At 39.5% G+C, this 18,760-nt stretch overlaps 1 protein-coding gene across 1 annotated transcript; it reads right to left on the reverse strand.

Annotated features, from left to right (window-relative positions):
• Nucleotides 1-9,122: 9,122 nt before the first annotated feature.
• Nucleotides 9,123-17,149, reverse strand: LOC108433352 (coiled-coil domain-containing protein 42-like). Its single transcript, XM_037541281.1, has 6 exons — nt 17,069-17,149; nt 15,371-15,475; nt 13,823-14,068; nt 11,600-11,857; nt 9,944-10,108; nt 9,123-9,203 (listed from the first exon to the last, which is right to left on the reverse strand). Exons 1-6 carry the CDS (start codon nt 17,147-17,149, stop codon nt 9,123-9,125), a joined length of 936 nt encoding a protein of 311 aa, XP_037397178.1.
• Between the last annotated feature and the right edge of the window lie 1,611 nt (nt 17,150-18,760).

Genomic DNA, 18,760 nt, shown 5'->3' on the forward strand with positions numbered 1-18,760 from the left:
TTGTTTTGCTTTCGACGGGCTTTAGAGGGGCGCCTTGAAACAGCTACCCGCCCCGGATTGGCTGATCGGGAAGTGGGCGTAGCCGGAGCGCCCCGCTCCGCGCGCGCCACACTGAAAACATTCCAGCGCTGCTCGAACTGTACAGAGAGAGAGAGAGAGAGAGAGAGAGAGAGAGAGAGAGAGAGAGAGAGAGAGAATAGAGAGAGAGAGAGAGAGAGAGAGAGAGAGCGCGAGAGAGGGAGAGAAGAGAGACAGAGAGGGAGCGAGAGAAAGAGAAGAGAGAGGGAGAGAAGAGAGACAGAGAGGGAGAGAGAGAGAGAGAGAGAGCGAGAGAGGGAGAGAAGAGAGACAGAGAGGGAGAGAAGAGAAAGAGACAGAGAGGGAGAGAAGAGAGAGAGAGAAAGATAGAGAGGGAGAGAAGAGAGAGAGGGAAAGATAGAGAGGGAGAGAAGAGAGAGAGAAAGATGGAGAGGGAGAGAAGAGAGAGAGAGAGAGCGAGAGAGAGAGAGAGAGAGACAGAGACTAATCACACTTAACTACGTTAGCAAGAAACGGTGGTGTAGTGTTTTATTATTATTATTATTATTATTATTATTATCATTGTTATTATTATTATTAAATTGTTATTTTATCATAATAATGTCAACAAATAATCATATTAATAATAAAACAGTAAATTACAAAAAGGACAGCTATTCTTCTTATTATTATGTTCTTCTTCTTCTTATTATTATTAGGCTATTATTACTGTTCTTATTATTACTTAATGTACGGCTATTAGTAGTAGTAGTAGTAGAATTAAGACTCTAAAAAGTCAAATGTTAAACAACAACACACTTGTGTTACCTATTTAAACACTTCGTGTCATTGTTTTCTAATTTAACACATTCTGTGTTTAATCAGAAACTGAGCGTAGAAATATTTTGACCCATTTTGGATTAAAAATAAAACACTATATGCTGCCTTCAACCCTCTGATGTGTCCAGTTAAAGACAGAATGTGTTGTTTTTTATCTGTTTTAAGAGTGCAGTGGTAGTTGTAGTACTGCTGTTGTAAATTCAGTTAAACTAGATTGCCTGGACATTTTTGGGCTTTTATGGTTCCCATTTGCATAGTTTTTCTTTTTCTTAAATAATAACAGTAATAATAATAATAATAACAATAACAAAAATAAAGTATTGTAAATCAGCACTCTGGAGAGCTCTGCTGCCAATGATTACTGTAAATTTTACATTGATATGAGCTGTACATTAGAAATGAAGGTGTGCAGGATAGAACTGTACAAATACAGTAAACAGCTATATTTACCAATCAACAGTTTATTTGTGAACAGTATTGTAAATGTACAGTACAGTGTAGGTGCAGTAAATTGACAAATAAATTACACAGTAAATTACTGTGATTTTTAGCTGAATTTTTGTGAGAGGCAGATTTGACTTTGTTAAACTAAATAGTGTAAATTATTTTGGAAAGATTGTTTCAAACTGCACTTATTTGAAGTGACAGCTGTGTAGAACATCATACGTTCACCTTAGTAAAAAACTCTTTTACTTACGTTTTTTGGGGGGGTTAATGAACCAATTACACCTCACGGTTCTTCACATGCAAAGTACTAAACACACTGGGTTTAAAAGCTACACTCTCGCAGATGTCGAACACAGTCTTGAGAGTCTCGAGGAGAAACTGGGCATTTCAGTGCTGAGACTAAGATTATACACAATACATCCATGCTTGCTAGTTGGACCACAGTGTAACTTAACAACCACAGTGTACAGAGGTATGCAAAAGTTTGGGCACCCTTGTCAAGTTGGTTTTCTCAGAGCAACAGAGAATACATTTGAATATAGCATCATCCTGCGTGTGCAAAAGTTTTGGCACATTATCCATTTATATATAATCTGCCAAAACCTTCGCACAAGTCATGTTTATGTTTATTTTTCCTAACATGTTAAATTCTGCAAGTATACAGTAGGTGTGCATGAGCATGTCCTGTGTAGATGTGTTAGCCCCAACTTTGCACACTTCTGACTTAATATTGAAAAACAAATGCTCATTTTCAGAACCTTATATGAGGGACTACAGTGCAACATTCAGGTTTTAAACTCCATTAAGCGGGGAAGCAGAGGATGAGTGGCAGGAAAAGCTTCAGAAAGAAAGCTCCACTGCTGCCCAGCCCTAACTGAGACCAATTCTATACCGCAAAACCAAGACGTAAACAAGAATGGGAGCACTGTTTACATTCCTAGTTTCCGAAACGTGGAAGCCGTGCAGACGCATAGCTAAAATTACCGTGAGCTGGAGAATTCCGAAGCATGCTCTTCTTTACAGAAAAAAAAAAGAAGAAGAAAAAAGCTTTTGGGGTCGCAAAGCAGCTCTTGGTTTGGTATTAATCTTGCAATGTATAAAGCCTGTGATGTGGACCACCACCATACATGACAGGTCAGTATGTAAACCAGATAATCAAAAGGAAGGAACCAGTGGGAGCTTTGAATAAGCAAGCAGGACCAGATCTGTTCAGAATGTTCCAATTCAATCAAAGGTCAATGTTAAAGCCGTCTTCTGTTACCACCACTTTAAGCTGGATCCACAGCACCTCCAGAAAGGAGAGCAGAGTTAGAGTCTGTTGAACTTGAACTTAGTGACTGAAATGGGTTTTAAACGTGACGGGAGAGAGTAGTAGAGTAGATCTGGGTAGAGCTTGATTGAGCTTCCTTGGTCTATGTTCATTTATCTAAACCGTGCAGTCCAGGCCAAAGCAATAGCTTTTTGGAAAGAAAAAAAAAATCAAGCGTTTACTGTAAAACAGTCAGAAACCACTGTTTCATTTAGCCTTTTGATTTCCAGTGAACCACCATTGTGCACTATTTATTCATTTTTCAATCTCGAAAAAGCAGAAACTAATTAACAGAAAATTACACAAAGCGTCAACAACTGAATATAATAAGATTTTCAAAATAGTGTTGCCATTTTACCTTTATTACAGCTTTAATTTTTTTCAGGACACACATTTTTAACAGATTTTACACAGAAGCCACAACAAATATTCATAATAGCATATTTTCAGTATTTAATGCGTCCACTCTTTGCCTTCATTACAGCCTCCGGTCTTCAACACACCTGGCTTTAGTTTCTCAAAGAAATCTACAGGGATGTTTTTCCACACCACTAAAGTTCAGCCATAGAAGTTGGTTGCATTTTCTGCTTTTCACAATCCAAGCAATCCCAACTGTATGTCGACTCTTGGATTATTTCAGATCTGAAGCCAGAGTGGAGCTTGATTTTGTCAAATATGAAAGCTTTAAGTGTTGTTTATCTGATGGAGACGCTTTTGGTGGTCCACCAGGGTTTGCTCAGTTGTTAGAAGTCTAACAGTCTAATCACCGTATCTTTTAAATGTACTTATCTAAAACTTATCTTCTTTTTACTTTCTCCTTATTTATACAGGTATGGTATCCCCTCACAAAAAACGAATAGCTTGTACTGGAAAGTATATTGTAGCATGTTCCAGGGATGTGTATATGTTTAATCTGAGTTTTTGGTTTAATCTGGGTTTATTCTGGTAAGGACTCTTAATGAGAAGGTGGACTCTTTGGCCTTCTTTGGGAAAATGTATCTGTTAGAAAAGGAAGAAGAGTGGTCAGTCGGAACTGGCAGGGAGAGAGTGCAGATGTGAGCTGTGTGTAATGCTAGTTGTTTGCCAAAAGCCTGGCTACTGTACGGCGCGGCTGTGGCCGACTACAGCCGCTTCATAAAGCACAATGACTTGTGCCTTTTTAAATAGCGGACACGCTACAATGTGAACAACCATGTCATATGTTAGCCTCGCAGCACAGGTGCAGAAGTGAAGTAGCAAACTTCTCCACATCAAACATGTCTCAGCTGATGAACCACACAACCTCAAACCTAAGTGGTCACTAAATGGTTCCTTTAAGGAGAACACACCAAATCACCTGGGAAACCATGTGACTATAGGTTGGTTTGGAACACATAGCTGGACACAGCCTGATTCAGCCTGAGTGCCAGAGCTCCAGCACTTACTGACTACTGTCTTATGTTGGCCTTGCTGTTTGTCCTGTTATTTGACCTGGGATGCCAATCCTGTAATGTACAGTTACATATCAGAACAGGCAGTTCATGAACCAATACCTCTGTGCTAGCAGTACAGCATCAACACACTGATGCTCTAGAAACATTTTTTATCGATTTAGATGGCGATTCAACTGTATTGATTTTGGAATGTCAGTATCCATTATAATCAATCGTAATAATATTCAATGGGCCTTTTAATGTGGCCCTGCCCACCGTTCTGTTGGCAGCACTGCGCAATTTCTGTGCATTCATTGCATCACTGTAAAAATGTAGATATTATTTGTAATATACTGTAAATGACACTGGATTGTATGTCTTATTAAACCCTGGACATAAATTTTGGCACCCCTGGTTCGATCACATGTTGTGCTGATTGTGAAAATACGTTACACACATTTAGTGTTTATTTGCAGAATTTAACACATTGGGGGGAAAAATAAAATCTGAAATATGGCCAAATGCAAAAAACTTATTTTCATACTTATTTATTTTTTTAATGTCTGTAATTATCTTAAAAGTGCAAAGAGTACAAATAGTTTACTTATTCAGTGAATTTTCTAATCCAATAACTCTGGATTGTACCAAACTAATCATATTTAACTGAATCGTGGTGAAATCAACTTCATGCTGCTATAAATAATTTCCTAAAGAATCATTATCAAATCAGTGTGAGGCCAGATATACATATTACAGTTCCAGCCTAGTGGAGCAGCCACCGAAGCAAAGAAGATGTGTCATATGCCAATAGAAAGAGGGTGTAATTCTATCAATGTTTGAACAAAAATGGTTAAGATATAAACAAAGTCATTCAGGGTGGTCTGATGTGAAATGTTCCGTTCCTAGAGAAACTGAGTTGTTCACAATGGTGGTGGTAGGAACCAGATGCTTGAAGAGTTCAAAGCCTCTAAAAGCTCCCTTAGAAAAAAATTAGTGTATAAAATATTTACAAATTAAAATACTGAGGTAATCTTTTGGCCTAAAATGTATTTTTCACCATGCGGTGAAGCAAAACAGTTGACAAAGAAAGCTTCTTTCTTTAGATTTCAGATTTCTTCATCATTGTCAACATCCCATATAAAAAAATCAGAAGATGTGTAGGTTCACTGGTCAGTCTGTATAGTACATAAAATGTGTCGGAGACATGGTGACCCCTGGTTCCTATCACCCTCATTATAAGGTAATCTGAGTTATCAAGTTTCTCTAGAACAGGGCATTTCTCATCAAACCAGTCTGAATGACTTTGTTTACGTCTCCCTGATTGAATTACACACAAAGATGGGAAAATCAGTGGAATTCCTCTCCAATTCATGGTAGCTGGAGGCCGAACGCTGTTCAGACAAAGCAAATCTGTGTTTTTTTGTATGGGAGCTCTTATTGCAACACGGTGGATGTCAGAAAAGCAAGATGAATTGGTTCAGTTTGAGCACTGCCTATAAGTGTGAGCGTCTGTAAACATCTGGCTCATAACACATACATAAACACGCCTCACACTTGCGCTATATTTCAATGCTGAGCGAACAGGATATGAGCTACTTAATCCCACCTTGATCCGAGCGCCCTCAGTGACATGCAGTCCGTGCCCTCAGTGACCCGCACCCACGCAACACGTTCTAACCAGAGAACAGCCTGGACTGGCCAAATCTGAGGTTTTTCTGCAGGGCCCGAGCTCAAAATCTGAAGCCATGTGACTTACAGGAAGGGGAAGAAGACCCCCTCCCACCCCTCCAACTCTCTCACTGCCTCTCTTGCTCTCCTCTCTCTCTACGCACCCCCCTCCTCAAAATCTGCCCCCGAGTGGCCCCTGCTGGGCTTTTTTTTTCCAGGAAAGGGGCCCGGTGGACAGGCGTAGGGGCCTGAGCTGGGGAGAGCAAAGGCCTGGCTCATTGAGAAAAACAAAAACAGTGAGGGGAGGTGGGAAGACTCTCCCTCCCTTACATAACAGTCTCCAGCAGAAGAGAAAAAAACAAGCATTTTTTTTCTACCACCACCAGGCTCAAAACCCGTCTGTCTACTCTCAGCGTGCACTGCCACACCCTATGGTGGAGCTCGGCAAGAATTTCATCAGCTGTATGTTTTTTTTTCTTCTTCCCAGAATACAATAATGCATCTCTGTGTGAACTGAATTTTTACTTCAAGTGCAAAAGTTTGTAGACACCTGCTCATCCAACTGAATCAAGGGTGTAAAAGGGGAATTCCAGCAATTTTACAACCGGTCTGCATAATTCAGTCTTTGAAAGTTGAATTCCTGTAGAGTGGTTTGATGTGAAATAGCCCAAAGTAAAGAAACTTACCAACTCATATTTCTCTACAGTGCTGCCCAGTTTGTGTTGGTCATCCTCTAGTCTTGCATCAGTGGTCACAGGATGCTGCCCAAAGGATGCTGTTGTCTGGATTTTTTTGGAGGACTGTTCTCAGTCCAGCAGTGCCGCTGAGGTGTTTAAAAACTCCAACAACATCAAAACTCCACAACACACTCTTTCATGCCATCACCATGTCAACTTACTCCAAAGGTGTTGCATGGAGCTCCATCACTCCAGAGACCGCAGTGCCACTGCTCCACAGCCCAGTTCTGTGTTTATAGCACTTCCAGACAGCAGGCAGTTTTGGGGTGATTCTACGTGATTCTCTGGTTCTACGTGATTGTTGGATTACCAGGCAGATGGGCAGAGGCATGTGGGTCAGAATGGGGCCAGATGTTGGACAGCTTCACATGGTTTTGCCTTGTGTCTATATTTGTGGGCCAATTCTGCCGTGAAGGTTGTGGACCAACAATGTAGTTGGGCCAGATTTGGGCCACATCTATTAGTTCTACTCACTTTACAGTGTGTGGGCCAAATCTGGACTGAGCACTTACCTGTATACTGAGCCAGAGTAAACTTCAGGATGTGGCCCACGAGTTGGCCAGACAAATTTTCCTAGCTGGACTTTATACGCTTAAAAAAGGTGGATTCTTTAGTAAAGGTAAGTAAGAATAGCTCTATTAACCACAAGTTCTATATAGAACCATTTCATGCTTACATGGAAATCTGAATGATGAAGAATGTGCTGCATATGCTTCTCCATAGAACCTTTTTGAAAATGGTTCTATATAGCATCAAAAAGGGTTCTTCTATTGTTACAAGCTTGACCTCATAACAATAGAAGAACATAGCAATAGAAAGTTGTGTAAATCCCAACATGGTGAAATGGTTAAACACAAAATGGTTCTATGTAAAACTCATGGTTCTAAATAGAAAAAACACTTGAAGAGTAGCTAGTGCTTGGCATTGGGAGTAATTACCTTAGGCTCTGTGCAGTGGCTGAATTCAGTAAATATGCCTACATTTGTATGTTTGAGAATGTGTTGAGTCCCTGCTGACAGAAGACTGTTAAAACCATTAGGATTAAAATCTAATGGTTTGCCTTTCTAATGGGAACTGGCTTAATGGTTACCTTTAGAAAGCACTAGTTTCCTAGAACACCTTTAGATCCCATTAGGAAACCATCAAATGCATCCGGAATCAGTCCCAGAGCACATGTTAAACCATTAGAATCGTTTACACTGAGAAATCAACCCATTAGGAAAACACTAAGCACTTTTAGTGACTGACTATTAGACACCGCCGGGAACCAACAGGAACTCTGCCGTTTTGTGATTTCTCTGAGAGAAGAATAATGAACACAGAGCCGAAAAGTGAAAGTGAACTCGTGGTGGCGAAATGTGAAGTAAATATGAGAATAAGGCCTGTAATAAGGACTGTAGTGGGGGATTAGCGGATGAGGCCGTGAGAAACAGCTCCGGCGCTTCCTCGAGTAGACTTTTACCGCATCTCTGACATTTGGGCGCCACCTTGTGGCGGAAAACGGAGTAAACCTTTTGAAAAAGGACTAAGCAGAGAACTTACAGACGGGAGAATTTCCACTCTGCAACGTTTTACGGTTTTCTCAAACGCTAGAGGGCGCTCCCGAGTGAGTGCAAAATGAATGGGTTGATATGGAGCGTTTGAGCAAGATCATGGTTTATAAATGCTGAAACATTTTTAATGTAAAATTATGCAATAATTTCCTGAACACTGAATATCATCAAACATTTGAACACTGCTGTTATATATTTAAGAGCTTTTAAACTCGAACTATGGGAGTTTAAAACGGCCGCTCGTGTATGTGCTGTGACGTCAGTGAGCGCGAACAGCCAATGAGCTGCTCCGCTCGCCAATCAATCATCACGCTCTAGAAGTAAAGCCCCGCCTCCTGCTGCCCAAAACCCGTTACCTGTAGAAAAAAAGAAAACATATAGGAAGGATTTCTTTGTTTTTTTGTTTTTTTTACTGAAATGCATCCTTCTACTTCGCAAAATCAAAGAAACGTTCTGGGTAAAAGATTAGAAACTATTTTAACTTTTCGTTTTTAGCCGTTGAGCTCTATTTACTCCCATTCACTGAGGACTCACTCGCGGGCGCCCTCTGCTGATTAGCAGTCCTGTTTTTAATATAATGAGGGGAATAGGAAGTGGTCAGGGTCCTCATAAACTGGCTTTGGACGATGTCTTTTCACTCTAAAACCCTTAAAATAGTTATTTAAAAAAAAAAAACGTTTCCACAGCAGCCATAAAATTAAAAAGCTATTTCTGTCTATTTTGTTAGCTCCTTTATTACACTATACATTTTTTTCCAATGGAAATGCATGATTTATATAACCCTGGCAGTCTTTGTAGGTGAGCAATAAAGGTGTTTTGTTTAAATCCGATTTGTAGCAGTTATAGTTGAATATGAAGATGCCGCAGTTGTGCTTTTCATTTTTATCTCAGCACAGCTATCTTTGTGGAGAATTAATAAATTTTTTGGATTAAAAAAATGAATAAAATGAACTGATAACAAAACTACTGGAAAACATTTTATTTGATTAACTCATTTCTGTTACAGCAGAATGGCTGTTAGGGGTTCTGCAGAAAGACGTTAATGAGAACGGTTCCAGATCTGTTACTAATAAAAGTACAAGAATCATAAACATATGCACCATCTTCAGGGTAAGCTGTGTCCAGATCATCTGATCTATTACCGATGCCCTGGGAGAAGCAAATGCGACCTGCTGACCTCCTCCCACATGGAGATCAGGTCAGATAAGAATGATTGGATCTATCAATGAACATAAAGAAAATTTAAAAAGTAGCTGATTAAATACATTCATCATCATCATATAAATAAGGAAGCTGTTGATCCTAAAGCTAAAATAGATATAGATATATTTCATTTTGCTTTTGGTAATACAAATACCATGATTTACAGTACTACTGCATATACAGTGATACAGTTTTTATATGCAAACTAATGAAACCCTTAAAATCTCAGACTTATTACATACCAAGTGTTATTGTTCAGTAACTACATGGACTGTAATGCAAACTGGCTGACTTATTCTAAGCTTGTAGAAGTGTGTGGTAAAAGGTGGAACCCACCGGTGTTTCCTGGCCATTTAAAGTGTTTTGTTGAAGTAAACACATCCTCTACAGAGAACACACTTCTATGCATTTCTTTGCTGAATTTAACATATTGGGTGGAAAATTAAACACAAAATTGGCCTGCATTAAGGCTATGGCACATTTTATAGCTCATGTTTTTAACCATGTTACATTACAACTAACGGAAATTAGGATACGATTACTTATTTTCACTTCATACTTTCGCATTTGCCTTTAGCCTCTTAATACCCACCTCTGCATACTGCATTACTGGCTCACTGCTAATGACATGACCATATGACTTTTTATTAGATCTGAAGAGCTAGTAATCTGCCACTGTAGATATGAAGAGTAAACACAACAGTTTACACAAATTCCTTCACATTCTGTTCCAGTATTCGTAGCTTTTGGTAATACCTTTTCTAGCTGTTGGAATGTATCCTCTGGGGCAATCGGCGCATCTCCAGTGTCTTTGGCCCTCTTACACACACTCTGGTACAGGTTAAGTGTGGCCATCTTGATTGTACCCAGCAGGAGAGTTTTCTTGGCTGCTGTGTTCTGAATGTGGACCCATCTTGACTCCTGATTGCAGTGTGACAGTAATACAGACAGCAGATGGCTTTCATTTAATTCAGACATTCTCATATAGGCCACTGTACATACACTGCAACAAACTATATGTTTATATAGATTTACTCAAAGCAAAAGGATTTTAGTTTTAAGTTCAAGTTGGTTGAAAGTCCAAAACGGACTTTGAACCAAGTCTGTAATACTCATGTAGGTGTACAGCTACAGGCTGTGGCCTGTCCAGTTCATAATTGCTCAGTTTCTGACTACAGAACCGCTGTTGACAAGATTTTATTTAGGCAGTGAGCCATTCTCAGCACAGCAGTGACACTGACATGGTACTAGTGTGATGCACAATGTTAGTGTCACCGCTAGGTTGACCGTGATCCATCACCTCAAAATGTCCAGCTGCTGGCACCTCTGTGGAAACTGACCATTGATGAAGTGCTAAAACAGGGTGGCAGACCAGGGTCCAGCATAGTTTGGGAACTCCCCCACTCAAACACACACAACCACTAAACCTCACAATTAGCAGATGAGTTCAGTCATGAGTGTTTGAGCATGCAAATCACCAAACTGTGCTGGACACTGACTCTCTAGGATCTCTGGGTTAGACGATGACCCACACAAATTGTGCAGCAACAAATGGGCTGCTGTCTGTAACTGTACACCAGCAAGGAGAAGCTACAAGGTAGAGGTGTCTGATGAAGAACTGGTGAGTGTCTTTCGTTCTTTCAATTTACATGAAGTAGTTGCTTCAACAGTATCAGCAGTTTTTATTAAAAGGCTATTATGCACAGTTACACTTGACATGTTGCATCATGCATATGCTGAGGGGAAAGGTGCGATACGCATTGAACATGTAGACAGGATGCTTTTTACTGTTAAAAGCTCGTGACCCAGAAGCCTTTATTATTATTATAAGACGAAGTTGTAAAATGTATGAGTAATTCATGAGTAAATGTACGATATGAGTGACACATTCCAAAAACTGAAAGATCTGATATGCTTCAGTGAGGAGATGTGATACTGTGTAGAAGTCAGAGACCACCCTTTAGTTATCTGAACAGCCAGTAAGTTCAACAACATTTTCCAGGACACATTTCTGAGGAGATTAATAATCCTCATCACATAAACAGCACTTAAAGCTTCCATCTTTGAGAGAGAGGAGAAAACCAAGCTCCACTCTCATCTACAGGTGTTCCTTCGATTGTCCTTCTAATGCTATTATGTATATTTGTTGAGACTTCTGTGTAATTTTCTGTAAATTATGTTTTCTGCTTTTTTATTGACACAGAAAAATTATTGGCTTGAATTTAATGTGTGTTTTTCCTGGAAATTAAATAGTGGTCTCTGACTTTTGCACAGTACTGTATAGCAGATTAAAGAGAACAACTTTGACCTATTAGGAAGATGAACTGACACTAATCCCATTAGAATGGTTTACTCGTAACCCTTGTGTGTGTGTGTGTGTGTGTGTGTGTATGTGTGCTCGACCCGTGTCACCCAGATCATGCCCTCTTCTCGGGCCTTGTCCAGTTGACTCTGCAGCTGGGACAAAGTGTTGTTGTAGTGGAGAATTGTGTCGTTGCCCTGCTTGGTGAAGTGGACCAGTTGGGCCCAGGATTTCTCTATGCTCTCCTGGTTCTGCTGAGTGATCTGCAGCAGGTCCTCACTCATTAGCTTCAGACTGTAGTAACAGGATTTCAGCTGACGCACCTCCTGAAACTGAGAGGGTGCTTCACTGGCTTGGTTGTTTATGGACTATTGTTCAAAAGTTTGGAATCCCTTATTTTAAAGAACCAGTTTAAGCATAAAAGCTAAGACTGCTACTGATGAAAGAAAGCCATTAGCTAGCAGTTAGCACTGTGCAATTGACATCATGCTAACTAGTGAGTAACTTAAATTCATTGTTTGCCAAATTAGCATGCTTAGTACAGACATTCCAAGCTATAACTGTTATTTTATTCGGTAAAAAAATTTACACTGAAATTCCATTATTAGAAACCAGAATGTATTCAAATGGATCAAAATGTATTCAATGTTTTGGCAGCAACAAGAAAATCATAATGTACTATAATAAATTATTTTAGTTTATCCATTAAATATTTATAATATGTATATGTATATGGTAATTTGTCAAATTATCCGCCTTGAGTATTCTAGATGTTAATTTTATTATAACCCCTCAACGTTATGCAGTTTTCTCAATGATTAAAGAATCACATACACCATCATCATTCTGGACACATCTTACATTTGTAATAATAAATAGCTTCCTAATAATTACAAGCCTTATGTGAAATGCAGACATAAACAGAAAGCAAACATCTTTAAATCAGTTTGGAGCAAAACAAGATGTATAGTGTATTTTCTGATCAACTTCACTTTTTTTGTATATTGTCACTGTCCAATGAAAACCCTGTATCTCCATTTTTGCTGATTTTTAGTTTTCTATATCATTTCAAGAACCAGCTATCCTTTACATTGTGTAAAAAATCCATGAGGAATGGACCAATAGAAGTGCTCTAAAATCACTTGGAACAAAATCTATTTACATTGACTTACATTGAAAGTATAACTTCACTCCTGTGAAGTTAATATTTTGGAGATACTTGTTGTTTATTGGACAACGACGATATATACACTCATCCTGAAACTGATGCCAGCAACATGTTCCAAAGAAAGTAGAACATTGTGAAATGTTCAAAAAACATCTCAATGCCTTCATGCTTGGCTGCAAACAGAACATCCAGGAAATATTTTGTGATCAAGGATGGATCAAGGCTCTCCGCTCATCCAACAGTTTAAGAACAACAGTTTAAGAACAACATTCCCTTAACCAGCAGCTGCAATAGTTTTAGGTATTTCACCCTCTAAAATGCATTATATCTACTTGTTTGAGTGTAATATGCATCATTTGGGGAATTGGCAGACAGGCCAAATCCAAAATCCTGTGACCTTCAGTGAATGCCTGTGACCTTCAATCACTCAGTCTGCACTGCATTAAAAACCAGCATGCTTCTGTGATGAATGTCACCACATGGTTGTCAATAAACACTGTTGGTTGCTGCCTCCACAAATTAAGACTAAACTGTACAGTGCAGAAGCCATATGTCAACAACGTACTTAAATGCTTCCTACTTCTCTATGCTTGAGCTCATCTGAAAAGGACTTATACACAGTGGAAACCTGTATTGTGGTCTGATGAGCTAACCTTTCAGCTTGTTTATGGAAACAATGGATGTTATGAGGTCTTGGGCCAAAGACGAAAAGGACTATCCAGATTGTTACCAGTATAAAGTTGAACAGCCAGGTTCTGTCATGGTATGGGGTTGTATTAGTCGCCATGGCATGGGTAACTTTGGAAATCTGTGAAGGCCGCATTGATGTTGAAGGATATATATATATACATATGCTTCTATCTAATCTTTTTTTAGGCTCATCTATGCTTATTTCAACAGGATAACGCTAAGCCACATTCTGCCTACCTGCAGTTTAGACTTTTTTGGAACTGAGTTTTACATTAGAAACATGTGAAGTTGCACATTACAAGCATCATACTAGGTTAATTAAAGGTTAGACTCCAAACTTTTGAAAGCTCTTTTAGTGTGTTATTTTAATCACTTTTACTACTTCACTACAACAGGACATCATTTTGTATCCATAATTACGAATTAAGACACTGCGTTTCCATTCATATGAAAAGGTACTTTTCTAAAGACAAACCTGTGGACTGGCCTGCACCACTTTATCCAAAAACCTGAGATAAATGGCATTTTTCTCCACACGTTTCATCAATTTATCCCGCTCCTTGACCAAAGACTTCATCTCCTCCTGCAAGGCCAGGAGGTCAGCCTGCTTCTGATTGGTCAGCTCCCTCTCCTGGTTCACCTTTCTCATCACTCGACAGCGTTTGGCCTCATTATCCTGCATGGAGCCCAGAAAGAGGGGCAGCCTGAAGACATAGTTATGCTATGGTTCAAAAGTTTGGGATCACTTACCAAAGATATGAAACCAATTTTGTTGCAGATAAATGTATAAAGTGAATCCAATATGCTGGTCCTATGCAGTTTCACAAATTCCCGGATTAGCAGGGAGCAAGTAATAAAAGAAAAAAATGTTGAAATATCTTGAATGATGAACAGAGCATACCATCAAGAATGAAGTTAACATTCATTCATAATTAAATTAACATTCAGACTGCCTCAAATTTCAAAAGTTATGATTAAAATACTTAAAATGGTGAATGAAACATTTAAAAATTCTGTCTTTGCAACTAATATTCACCAATTGGTCATAACATTATGACCACCTCCTTGTTTCTGCGCCCATTGTCCATTTTATCAGCTCCACTTACTATATAGCTGCACTTTGTAGTTCTACAGTTACAGACTGTAGTCCATCTGTTTCTCTGCATACTTTGTTAGCCCCCTTTTACCCTGTTCTTCAGTGTTCAGAACCCCCATGGACCCTCACAGAGCAGGTACTATTTTAGTGATGGATCATTCTCAGCACTGCAGTAACACTGACGTGGTGGTGGTGGTGTGTTGGTGTGTGTTGTGCTGGTGCAAGTGGATAAGACACAGCAGTGCTGCTGGAGTTTTTTAAACACCTCAGTGTCACTGCTAGACAGAGAATAGTCCACCCACCAAAAATATCCAGCCAACAGTGTCCTGTGGGCAGCATCCTGTTACCACTGCTGAAGGACTAGAGGATGACCAACACAAACTGTGCAGCAGCAGATGAGCTGTCGCCGCTAACTTTACATCTACAAGGTTTACTAACAAGGTAGGAGTGTCTTATGGATTAGACAGTTAGTGGACACAGTGTTTAAAAAACTCCAGCAGCACTGCTGTCAGATCCACTCGTACCAGCACAACACACACCAACACACCATCACCACGTCAGTGATACTAGTGCTGAGAATGATCCACCACCCAAATAGTACCTGCTCTGTGAGGGTCCATGGGGGTCCTGACCACTGAGGAACAGGGTTAAAGGGGGCAAACAAAATGAAACAGATGGACTACAGCCTATAAATGTAGAACTACAAAAAGTGCACCTATATAGTAAGTGGAGCTGATAAAATGGACAATGAGAGTAGAAACAAGGATATAACGATATGGCTGATTGGTGTATAATTCAATTCTACACTGTATTACTATTAATATGAGTATTGATTCCAGTCTTCGGTAGGATAGTGTAGCTACGGCAGATAGGCCTTTGCATCCCATTGTTACCAAATACAACCTGAAAGCTGCAGTGTGACACTACCTTTAGGAAGTTGTCAAACTTTTGTTGGAAGTCCTTCATGTGCTCTTCTTTCTGCTTTAGTTTGTCTTTACGCCCCTGCAGCGCGCACAGAGAGTACTCAAAGTCCTGTAAGGAGCAGCGGTCACTCAATGAAACAGTAGGAAAACTAATCTCAGGCTAAAGTGTGCAGTGGCAAAAATATACATGTGAGCCTAAAGATTCCTTTTTGAATGTTTTAAATTATGATTTGCCAGAATTGTGATGGTTCCCTTTAGCACATCTACAATTGCTGAAATTAGTAACAAACTATCTGATGAAACCCAGTTGACTATCAGCAATGTGAGGGTTAGGCTGAAAGGCTAGAATCGGTGTTCAGGTTAGGGCTATGACAAGGTTTTTGAACAACGTTAAAGGAATACTCTAATGTATTTCAAGCTATGCTGTCTGTTGCATATGGTCAATTACACACCACGTCTCAAAATGCTACAGAAAGCCTGTCGACTTAAAACACACATAGAAGCCATAATAGAAGCTTCTGCCTTATACAAAACAATAGCAAGGCTACATACACATCAACCAAAACGCTGTATTAACGTATACCCAACCAACACCCTTGCGTCTGCTTATTACAGGCACAATTTCTATCTAATGAAGACAACATGACTAAGTTAGAATCAGACAGCTGAGACGAAGGATGAGGAAAAACAACACAGCAAACCAATACCTGATCTGTCTAGGCTAAAGTATACTGCCCCAGCTGGCATGATAAATGCTTATGAATCATTCATTTATGCCTTAACCTTTGATGATCCAGTGCTTTGAGGTAGACATTTGCTTTGACATTTTGACATAGCCTACCTCAGCTTTTGTAGTAAATAAGCACTGTAGCAAATTCACAAAAACTGAAGACAGCAACGTTTTATAAAATTCTTTTTGGCTTTGGAAATGGTTAGAAAACATCATACATTATCAGGATGGGGGCTCACTTTCACAGGAATCCCACCTACATCTTTGAACGCAAATAGAACTTCAAATTCGAACACTGATGCACAGAAAGAAACAGAAGATGAGGCAAAAAGAAAGCAGTGATTGAAAGGCTGAGAAAAAAGGCAGATATTGGGACGGGTTGATAAAACTTTTACCTCACACATTTTGATTTTCATTGGTTATAATACAATGGCAGCACTTCCAACTCAGAAAAACAATCACATTTCATTATCTTAAAAATGCAGCATGATAAACATTATTTCTAAATTTGATTTAGTAGGTCTGTTGTCAGGCCTACCCATGGCTAAGGCCCTGGTCAAGACAAGGTGAGCATGTTTAATGGACATTAAAGGTGTTAACAATTCATCTTTCTAAAAGAGTGATTCAGTCTTTAAAAAGCGAATAGCATTAATATTGAAATATTTCTTTAAATATACTATTGTGGCACCACTGTAGGAGGTGCATATGTTTCGAATGGTTAAAACATTCTGATTATTATGAATTAAATGAATTAAATGATTAATTAAAATGATGATTAACTTTTTATTTTTAGCCTTATGCCCCTTTTAAAAAGATCACTTAGTCAGACTTTCAGCATTCATTCATTAAGAAAATGATAAATCTGAGATCAGCACCAATTTTTTTTTGTCAACACTAAACAATCTGTTACTTTTGTGCAATCTAATCTATGAGCAATGTCTCCAGGCTGGTCAACTGGGTGTATTGCCTGACCTCTCGCTGCAGCTTCATGGCACTGTGGACCTCTATGGCCTCCTGTCTCTTCTGCAGAAGATGAGAGGATGGCGTCAACATCTCATCCCCTGTTAAGGTGGTCTTCCTGTTGGTGCAGCAATCAAATATGCCATCAAGCACTAAAAACAGTTCATCAAAGCTCAAATTAAGAATCTTTTTGCCTTTGTGAGCCAGTAAAGAGCCTGCCATCTTAAATATGGTTCTAATATAGAAACGCACCATTTCTGTTTACTAATGTTAACCCACTAGCTCACTTGGGGTATGCCCTGATTTAGACCATTGTCAATATTCACTGACCAGAAAGAAGAATTCAGACTTCGTATAACTCATAGCGTTATATACTTAGATCAAACTCAGATCAAACTACTTACACCAGCTGCTCATGAAGATTTTTCGCAAAGTAACTAGTTCTTGAAATAGACAGGTTCACAGACATTGTGCTAACGGACTGAAATAAAATTAAGTTTAGTTTTATGAAACCAGATTTTGTAGTTTAATATATGTTTTCAAGTGTGCGCTTTTGCATATTATGTTTTATTTCAAGTTGGACAATAACAGCGGCCTCCTAGCAACAACGGCCTCATTTAAGCAGTAGAACAAGAGAGGGAGCGTTATCGCGAAATAACATCACGGCTGTGATCTGGTCGCAGCAACGTGAAATGAATAAACTGGGCCGTGGACGCGTCACTTAATATGTTTTAATGTTCAGTTCCCTCCGCCAAATTATAGTTCCTTAACAAGCAGCTTGTTGCCACGTCAGAGTAACGAGCTCCGCCCACTCGCGGCTCAGCCGGCAGTTCGTCCTCCAGCTCCTCACAGACCAACTGACAGTTTGGGAATTCAGCGTAGCTTCATCTTCAGAGCCTGACCGAATCGGCTGTGGGTCAAATGTGACCTTAAAAGTCTCCATTTTCTGTTTCTTTTGCGCAAAGTGAGAAGTAAAAACGTTCAAATAGCTTGAGCGTCTCTTAGCAAGGTCGTTGCTTAGCAACGGCGTCGCAGCGGCGTGATACAGTGTTTGTGAAAAACCCGTGACGTTATGGCGAAATAAGAGTAGCGTTAGAGCACTGCTCAGCCAATCAGCTTGCGCGGCCGAAACTGTCCTATAATAGAATTAGAAAATGTGAATTCCTCATCATTCTTCTGTTCTGCTTTTTGGAAAGTATGGATTTTACCTCCTACAGCTCACATTATTTCTGTACACGGACTGCTCTGCTGTTGCTCACACCTCTCGCTTTCGAGCCTTAGCATTTTATTTTAGACCGAACGGACTCCAAGATCAGTATCTGACAAACTTCCGTTACCATGCTGGACGCACTAAGATGTCCAACTGAAGTCTCGGTCAGGGAATTCAGCGCTTGGAGACCTTGTTGGCCTTTTTTTAGGTTTTCAATTGTTGAGATGTAAACGAAGCCATTCAGAGTGTTTTGATGTAAAATGGTTCAGTGTATAGAAACTTACATATTCAGATTTCTTTACAGTGGTGATGAGAGGAACCTGGGGTTTCAATGTCAACAACACAAATATAGACATTTTATTTACTATCCAAAAGCAGCAGTGAACATATGTTAAGTTTACTTTTACACTAAGTATAATTTTATTATATTTATATTCTTACAGTTAAGGTGGATGGCTACCCAGCTAGCAACAGGATAGTGGCGCACTGGGTTT

Source organism: Pygocentrus nattereri, chromosome 9, assembly GCF_015220715.1.
Source record: "Pygocentrus nattereri isolate fPygNat1 chromosome 9, fPygNat1.pri, whole genome shotgun sequence".
NCBI lineage: Eukaryota > Metazoa > Chordata > Actinopteri > Characiformes > Serrasalmidae > Pygocentrus > Pygocentrus nattereri.